Here is a 10,000-nt window from a genome sequence, read left to right as displayed (position 1 = left end):
ATCAGTCTTTTATAACGTACTGCAATTTCAAAAGAAATACTCTTCTAATGATTTAACTCCATTAACCCATGAGATGAATCAGTGTGTGTTTTCAAAGTTTTCCTCCCAGGCATGAGCTGTTCACACCTGCTCAAGTATGAGAAAAAGTTTACTCGGAGATTATGTAGAGTTTTGCTTCTGAGGAACAATCTAATGATTTAGTTGCTGCTTTGCAGCAGGAACGGTAGATTTCTCTAGACTCTTTTCACACCTCCTTTTTTGAGTTAATGTAATTGCTAGCAGGTGGCATGGTATCACAGTGGGTAGCTTTGCTGCAGTACAGCTCCCTGGTTCAATCCTGGGCTTGAGTTAATCTCTGTGCAGAGAGTCTGTGCATGCTCATTGCATGTCCCTGTGGATTGTCTATAATATATAGTTACTGGATGTGAGTGTGTATGTATCTTGTTCGGGATGTATTCCGGCCTCACAGCCTGTTTTTCCCGGATAGACCCGGGATCCACAGAGACCTAAAAGGCATTATGTTATTAAAAGTGAATGTGAAAATATTACTAGCCTTAAAGAGAAACCTGTAGATAAAATGCTTAATAGCATACTACACAGTGTGTGAAATGTCGTGTCACCAGTTGTTCCTTCGCATGTTGTTTCTTGGTTTGCCCTCTGTGTTGATGTTCAAAGAGTTTGTGTCTTTCAAAGTCTTTCAGAGTTTAAAATATTTTAGAGATTTCACATTGTGTCGCTTCAACTCCTTATTTTTCGAGCAAAACCCAGCAAAACAACATACAGTATTTAAACTTCTATGTAACACCCAGGATGTGAGCTAGAAGGGTACTGATAACACCTGGGTGATTAGGCAACCAAGTGTGCCTTATGCAGCCCATGCAAGAATGAACAACACCATTTCCCTCGAGCTAAATGGCTAAGTGGCTATTGGCGTGTGAAGAAACAGGAGAGATTTGCCTTGTCTTTCACACGTGTACCTTCTGAAGCTGCTGAAACCCCAAAAGAAGAACAAAAATGTTACCGTTCTGAATATAAATGTGCTAATATACAGTAGATGTGCAACACAGTGGGTTGTATCTGAATGTTTTTTCTTGGTTACTCGGTTTTGTTTGCAAAGCTAAGCTCAAAGCTTTGCTCTTCCTCATACTTACTGAATGCAGAACTTAATGTGCATGATGGGGTTTGAGGTTTTATAGCCAGGTTATAACCATCTAGAATAGAAAAAAACAGACTTAAACAGATGAGAAAGCAATGAGAGGTGATAATTAGTTTCATATAATGTAATATCTATTAGGATACATGATACATAAATAATGCAGTTAAACATGTAGGATTTAATACACTTGGATTCAGTATCTGACCCAATATATAGGTGTATCTCAATAAATTAAAATTTCGTAGAAAAGTAAGTTTATTTCAGTAATTCAACTCAAATAGTGAAACTCGTGTATTATATAAATTCAGTATTCACAGACTGAAGTAGTTTAAGTCTTTGGTACTTTTAATTGTGATGATATAAACTCATATTTAACAAAAACCTAAATCTCAAAAAATTAGAAAACTTTATAAGACCAGTAAAAAAAACATTTTTAGTGAATTGTTGGCTTTCTGGAAAGTATGTTTATTTACTGTATATGTACTCAGTACTTGGTAGGGGCTCCATTTGCTTTAATTACTGCCTCAATTCGGTGTGGCATGGAGGTGAGCAGTCTGTGGCACTGCTGAGGTGGTATGGAAGCCCAGGTTTCTTTGACAGTGGCCTTCAGCTCATCTGCATTTTTTTTTTGGTCTCTTGTTTCTCATTTTCCTCTTGAAAATATCTGGTCTGGTGAGTTTACTGGCCAGTCAAGCACACCAACACCATAGTCTTTTGGTGCTTTTGGCAGTGTGGGCAGGTGCCAAATCCTGCTGGAAAATGAAATCATCATCTTTAAAAAGCTGGTCAACAGAAGGAAGCATGAAGTGCTTTAAAATTTCTTGGTAAACGAATGCAGTGACTTTGGTTTTCTAAAAACACACTGGACCAACACCAGCAGATGACATTGCACCCCGAATTATCACAGACTGTGAAAACTTAACACTGGACTTCAAGTAACTTGGGCTATGAGCTTCTCCACCCATCCTCCAGACTCTAGGACCTTGTTTTCCAAATGAAATACAAAACCTGCTCTCATCTGTAAAAAGGACTTTGGACCACTGGGCAACAGTCCAGTTCTTCTTCTACTTAGCCCAGCTCTGACATTGTCTGTATTCAGGAGTGGCTTAACAAGAGGAATACGAAAACTGTAACCAAATTCCTTGACACGTCTGTGTGTGGTGGCTCTTGATGCATTGAAGCCAGCCTCAGTCCATTCCTTGTGAAGTTCACCCAAATTCTTGAATTGATTTTGCTTGACAAGCCTCTAAAGGCTGCAGTTCTCTCGGTTGGTTGTGCATCTTTTTCTTCCACATTTTTTCCTTCCACTCAACTGTATTTTAACATGCTTGGATACAGCACTCTTTGAACAGCCAGCTTTTTTGGCAAGAACGGTGAAGGGTGTCAATGATTGTCTTCTGGACAACTGTCACATCGGCAGTCTTCCCCATGACTGTGTAGCCTAGTGAACCAAATTGAGAGATCATTTTGATGGTTCAGGTGTTTTGAGTTGATTATCTGTTTGGCATGTTACCATATTCTAATTTTATGAGATAGTGAATTTATGGGTTTTGGTAAATGTGAGCCAAAATCATCAAAAATAAAAGTACCAAAGACTTAAATTACTTCAGTCTGTGAGTACTGAATTTACTATTTGATTTGAATTACTGAAATAAACAAACTTTTCCACGACATTCTAATTGATTGAGATGCACCTGTAATATGATTCAGTCCCAGTATGATTTGATTCAGCTCGGACACAATATGACTCGCTAGGGTTCAATTCAACCTGCATTGTTGTGACTCATGTAAGCCAGAAGAAATGAACATCTAATGTACACTGTGTTTATTTTGTCGAAACAACACAGCTGTTAATTACAAGATGTTTGGATGAAAATTCTAACAGTAAATTTCAAATTAGTATACACTATCGGTGCACTTTATCTATTGGTGAGTCAAGCTGTCATTCAAATCCTGAGGTATCCATATCAGAAGAGTAATGTGTACACTGCCTGTCAGCCATCAATTAAATTTAATCCATAATAACGACCACCTTCCAGTTTTGGAGCCAAGATACAATCCCCAGTGTACAAATCCCAGTAGAATAATGGTTTTCCTATTTGTTTTTGCTTCATTGTGTATGTCAAGTTTACATTTAATCTACCTTGCTATTCCTCTTGCGAACCAGAGGATAAAGATATTTAAAATAGATATATCTGATTACTATAAATCCACGCGAATCCATATCCAGGAATGTGCGTAAGTAATTGCAGCACGATCTCAAAGAATCACACGTGTGGCTGTGTCTGTTTGCGTCTCAGCCTCGTCTTTACTTTCCATCTGCTGCTTGTTTTTGTTGAGACACAATCAGCAGCTGTTGGTCCTGCTGCTCTTCTAATGAACTAGTGCTGCATATGAACATCAAAACGTGTTCCTATTTCAGTGCAACAAATTTTATTAACTTGTAAAGCCTATGAAGAGACACACTATTTCGGACCTGCATATATTAAACTCAATATTGTAAACTTTATAATAGCTACAAAAAATCTTAGGTATATAAAGAAATAAAGAAAGGATGCTTGTAAAAATCTAAAATAGAAAGTTTGTAGCCATCAGGTTAGAACAGTACTCCGTCCAGGGTGTATCCTGCCTTGATGCCCGATGACGTGTGGGATAGGCACAGGCTCCCCGTGACCCGAGGTAGTTCGGATAAGCGGTAGAAAATGAGTGACTGAGGTTAGAACAGTGAAGAGTAAAAAAAAAATGTGTGACCTTCCTTTTCCTATGTAGTAGCATAAATTCTCAGGTAGGTGTAAGTATTTTAAGTGATGTAATGCTCTTACAGGATCCGATGCAGAGCAGTACAGTGGCATAGCAGGTAATGCTGTTGCCTCGGGTGTGATCCTAAGCCGCAGGTGTTGACAGAGTTCTTTTACACATATCTGTAAGAGTTTCCTCTGGGTAAATTGTTTACCTCCCACATCCCAAACACATAACTGTAGGCATGGTTTAGCTGTTTTGAATTGCTCTTTTGAATTGAGTGCAAATTTCCTAAATTATAAATACGATTATTATAGTATTAGTATAAAAAATCAAACTAAGGTTCTGTATAGAATCCATTCAGGAGATGTTCATCTATAACTCCTGCTAATAGATTGATCAGATGAGCAATGCAGCGTTAATGGATTCATGCACAACAAATTATATCGTTCTTTATGGAATGACATCGTGTGATGGATGTAACAGAGGAATGCGCTCCATTTCAGTATTATAATGTATCATTCGTATTATTTGTTTATACATTTGGGGTCATATGTCATGTGTTTACTCAAGATTTTGAACTAGAAGTGTGTTTATAAAAAAAATAAAAAATATCATGTCCATGCTGCCAGATGGTGAACATGTGCATAATGATGCATATTGTATTTACTATGCTTTAAGTTTCGCTTTAGGCATTTATTCATAGTCCATTACAAAGACGTATCTTGCAGATACAACTGCAAATTAAATGCAGTTGTATCTGAATAATATTCTGAAAAGTTTTTTTACATCCCACTCCTACAATCTTCAGGAGGAAGTCTGTCCAATACCAAAATACCTTTGGGATTGGACATAATTCCTCCTGAAGCTTGTAGGAGTGGGATGTAAAAAACTATTCTGAATAGTGTACTGTACTGTACTCTATTGCACTGTAACAATATTTACTAAAATAACTGTAGTAATAATAAATATATATATATAGTTTTATTCAAAATATAAATAAATAAATAAATAAATAAATAAATAAATAAATAAATAAATAAATCTAGAATATATATTACATTTATTTTAATATTGTCGCTCAAGAATTGGATAATTGCTTGTTTTTACAATTGGACATTGATCTTGTTATATTCATTTTGTACTCAGTAAAGCATTGGATTGTACAGGATGGGTTTGTGCACTGGAATAGTTTAAGAACGTGTTAATGCATCTGATAGATTAGTAATAAGACCACAAACAAAAGGCTTTTGATTTGGGGATTTCTGTAAGCTCTAATGAGGACATGTCATCCTTTAAAATGTCAGATGAGCAGAAAATTAATGAAACATGCCAACAAAAGCTCTGTCACTTCTGCCTGGACTGTTAGCTGTGATGCTGTAACAGCGGCATTGAAATTAATCTGATTTCTGTTTCTAAAGTGACATTTGTGGCTTCAGCATTTTGACAAACTGTCCTCCCTCTCATGGCAAAGTGGGGCTTTTCAACAGCAGGGGCTTTTCAATAGGGACTAATCTCAAAGATGCAGCGTATCTTGCTAAAGTGGATGTTTCCTTTTTTGATTGCCGGCAGTATTCGGTAAAGATGTCAGGAAGCGCAGACAGGAGAACGCAGGTTCAGGTTTGGCGTTTAAAGTAATCAAAGCAGACAAAGCCTTAGGAACAGGTGGCAATTGTAAAGCATATAAAGACAGAAGGTCAGACGATCAGCAAACAAACAAACACTAGGCTAGACATGATGGAGAATTAATTAAACAGGTCAAAACCAGACAAATGGGCATTAAGGGATCAGCCATGTCACAGGATAGAATCTGGAGCGCAAGAATGAGAGTGAGCCCGAGTTATTTCATGAAGATTGCTTGTAATCAGGAGTCTGGGAGTGGGAATGGAGATAGATCTGACTGATTGTCAGCTGTCATGGAGACAGAGGATCTTATGTATTGCAGTTCATTTCATCGTTAGTAGATTCGAGAGCAGGTACAGTTGCTGACAAAACCTCACATGAGCCACACAACTACTCTCAGGCATGACCCACACGATTCATGATTTTCTGCAGTGGAAATGACTCACGGCTTGTTTTCTGCTGTTTTCTGTTAAGCTGTATCAAGATAAATGGTAGGGGAGGGGGTGATGAAATGAGTTTTTCAGATTTGCTCATGAAAAAAGACATTTGATTCCTTCAGCAGGTTCACTGCAGAAGCGTCTTTGGGGTTTTTTTTATTTAGTAAAGCTATGAAAACACAATTGTTTTCTTGTTCGGCTGTACTCTATATGAGAATCTGAAATAACAGCAATTTGTACAACAGCAGTTATGAAAAGAAATCTGCAATAAAAACATCTGGTAGGAAAACAGACAGTTTTTGAAAAAGGTTTCTTCTTCTCATTTTGTCTCGGACCAAACTAAGTACTTATACTTACTTGTTTTAGACAGCATGGGAAGCCAGTACACTGAGTCCAGGTGTACATATTAAGCACTGTTCTCTTGTGTATTTGAAAACTGAACTTATAAAAATAAAAAAAAAGGACAAAAGAATAAAAGTTAATAGATGAACAAACTTTATTGGGGCGAATATGTTGAACAGCAGGCAGTAAATGTGGACATAGAAGAGAAAGATTAAAACAGAAATTAAGTTGTTAAGGTGTTTTAATAATATTCATCTGCATTAATGATAAAGTTCTACGTTAACATTAAATTCCACATCCATAGGTTGCTTTGTTACCTTGGTCCTTTTAACTCACATATATTACAGACACATTTTAAGCTACATGGTCAACTTTATTCTTTATTCTACTTTATTTTTATTGCCTCATACCTTCACCGAAAAACCTTAGACTTCACGCCATTAAACATAGATAGATAGATTTTCTCTGACAAGTTATTTACAATACATTTCAGAGGTATTTTGTAGTATAATTCTGAAATATTGTATTAGAACTGAAGTCATTTGGTAGATGCTAGGTTTTTCTTACTACATATATTTCTCACTATATTCAACTATAAAGAAAATTGTTTATTTCTAAATCTCTTTTTTGGTCCCAGGTAACCCTCCTGCTACAGGCACCGGTACTCTGATCATCACGCTGGAGGACGAAAACGACAACGCACCCTACGTGGTGCCCTCAGTAGTACGAGTTTGTGAGGATGCCAAGGAGGTAAACGTGGCAGTGATAGGAGCACGGGACAAAGATATCCACCCCAACACAGACCCCTTCAAGATAGAGCTGGGGAAACAGCTGGGTCTGGAGAAGACATGGAGGATGTCCAAGATTAACAGTGAGTCCGAGTTCAGTTCAGATCAGACCCACACTAACACTGAAGCTCCAGTTAGATCTGTGATTCAAAAAACACACTGAAATGAATAAAGAGAGCCAAAGTGATGAGGACTTTAGTAATAAATAAAGAACAGTTGTGGTCTTGTGCCTGCTTGGGAATTGAGAGTGGAAGCAATTATTTGTCAGAAAAAAATGAATGTGGTTAAGACAGAAGCAGAGTAAGAGAAGACTCGAAATAATTAAATCTGGCAACAGTGTTAGTGCTATTAATCCCTGCCACTTATCTGTTGCATTATCTGGTGCATGATTTCTTGTCATGATTTTTTTTAAATGGCAGCTGAAGCTCTCGGCATCAGAAACAAAAAGGAGAACAAAAGAGAACAGAGTAGAAGTAAAGGGAAGAGAACAGAGTGAAATGAGAAGAAAACAGAACCAAGTAGATGAGAAGAAATAAACAGAAACAACAGGATAGAATAGAAGAGAACAAAACTAAAGAGAATGGATTCGAAAAGAACAGGGCATAACAGAATAGAACAGGACAGAAAGAAAGAGAACAGAGGAGAAAGGAAGAGAAGAAGGCAGAAAAGAAGAAAAGAGAACAGGGACAGAAGAAAAGATAAGCAAGGCTTCAGGGTTCTGCTTTGACAGACGGAGAATAAATCCCGACCTCAAACATTCCGTGTGATTGACAGGAAGGAAATAAGACAGGGAAGTGTTTTAGGAGACAGGCATGCCTGGGTGCGCATGTGTGTTTTTAGAAAACTATTGTCTTCTCCCACAGACACACATTCACAAATCATGCTACTGCACAGTCTGAAGCGAGCAAACTACAACCTGCCCCTGGTCTTGACTGACTCCGGCTTCCCACCACTCACAAACAACACAGAGCTCAAAGTGCAAGTGTGTACCTGTAAGAAGAACAGAATGGACTGCAATGGAGTCGGCTCTCTTCGAACAAATCTGCAGTTGCTGCTAGGCCTGCTCCTGTCCTCCATGCTCTGTGAGTATCACGCTATAGAGTGAGATCGACCGCACGCTATAGAGCGAGCGTGCATTTTAGGAACAAAGAGAAAACCAATGTGAAAGTGTTAAAGATGGGATTTTACATTGGAAGGTAAAATGGAGAGAATGGTAATATTCAGAGACAGAAAACTGTTAAACAGCCTTAAGATAATATAAGCCTTAAAGTCAGAAAAAGAAACAGCTACGGTTATTAAAATACAATGTAAAGATTAGAATTGTGTGTAATTGATTTCGTGTGAGAGAAACTTTATATTTTAATCCCATTCCACATGAAGTGGTTTATTATACACTGCGTCATGTTACCTCATATTTTGATTATTTTAGTCATATTTTATCCCGTATATAATCTGACTCTAACAAGTTACACATCCTAAGTAGTACAATATAGTTGCTTGTAGAGTATATATATATATAAAACTGCCCATTTATTAGAGCTTTTCTCAATCACAACCTTTCATAACAACCCATATTGACTTACTTTATCCGTAGGCTTCGATTCTTTTCTCTCATTATTTTGGCTGCAATTTTTTAAGCTGTATGTAAGTGCAGTCTGCCTTGTTCCAACCTTTTGGCTGATCAAGGCCCCTCTCGGACCCTTAGCTTGTTTACTGGCAGCAAGCCTATGTCTTCAGGGCCAGAGAAACTACTGTTTGTTTGGGCCCACTGGGTTAAATTCTGAATACATCTGCATAATTTATTTTAAAACATGCTCTTTGTGAATTTTAGATCATGCATCTAGGATAATGTCTCATGGCCAAAGGTAAATGTTATGGTAATAGTATGATTATAAATTGTTTATGGCTGATTTATGCATATATATATATATACAAAGTCTGTATCTATACAGTATGTTTATGTTTATGTTTAAGTGCAGATCTTTTCTCTGCAGCTTAAAGCTCATTTGTTAAAGCTGTCCTGACATACTGTTAGCTGAGTTAGCTCCAGTCTTTAGATTTTATTACAGTTTTAAATGTGTGACAGTAAATATCTCTCTATTCATTCTTTTGGAGTGACTGGGTATATAATAAACACCCATAAAAGATTTTTACGACAGAATTTAAAATTCCTCTATTTCCTTGCTACATTCCATCAATAACTCTGTGTGTGTGTGTGTGTGTGTGTGTGTGTGTGTGTGTGTGTGTGTGTGTGTGTGTGTGTGTGTGTGTGTGTGTGTGTGAGAGTGTGTGTGTGTGTGTGTGTGTGTGTGTGTGTGTGTGTGTGTGTTTGTGTTTTTGCCCAGCCTACCCATTACCTTGTTTATATCACATGGCATAAGTAGTATATCTCATTTATACCATTTGCTATAGCATGAATAATTTACTCCACTCATGAGAGGAGGCCATAATGGACCTGTTTCTAAAGCAATTCAGTAGAGAAATAGATATCTGAATTTTGAAGATTTGTGTTCAGCTTGGCTTTTTTGTGTACCTGTGTTTGATGCACTTGTTTGTGTGTGTGTGTGTGTGTGTGTGTGTGTGTGTGTGTGTGTGTGTGTGTGTGTGTGTGTGTGTGTGTGTGTGTGTGTGTGTGTGTGAACGCATTTCCATGAATCACTTCTATAACAATACATCACATATTGTATACCATGGAGAGCTACTTTGTGTGTGTGTGTGTGTGTGTGTGTGTGTGTGTGTGTGTGTGTGTGTGTGTGTGTGTGTGTGTGTGTGTGTGTGTGTGCATGCATTTCCATCACATATTGTATACCATAGAAAGCTACTTTGTATGTGTGTGGGTGTCTGTGTGGGTGTGTGTGTATGTGTGTGTGTGTGTGTGTGTGTGTGTGTGTGTGTGTGTGTGTGTGTGTGTGTGT

General features: G+C 37.7%; 1 protein-coding gene across 1 annotated transcript in view; it reads left to right on the top strand.

Annotated features, from left to right (window-relative positions):
* cdh13 (cadherin 13, H-cadherin (heart)) overlaps positions 1-10,000 on the top strand; it is a 321,756-nt gene that overhangs the window by 304,621 nt on the left and 7,135 nt on the right. The window contains exons 13-14 of the mRNA XM_027161229.2: positions 6,935-7,168; positions 7,949-8,167. Of these exons, the coding sequence (XP_027017030.1) occupies positions 6,935-7,168; positions 7,949-8,167 (453 nt within the window). The remainder of the gene's footprint in view (positions 1-6,934; positions 7,169-7,948; positions 8,168-10,000) is intronic.

This window comes from Tachysurus fulvidraco, chromosome 13, assembly GCF_022655615.1.
Source record: "Tachysurus fulvidraco isolate hzauxx_2018 chromosome 13, HZAU_PFXX_2.0, whole genome shotgun sequence".
NCBI lineage: Eukaryota > Metazoa > Chordata > Actinopteri > Siluriformes > Bagridae > Tachysurus > Tachysurus fulvidraco.
Note: the sequence above shows the minus strand (reverse complement) of the source record. Positions and strands in the feature narration are given on the sequence as shown.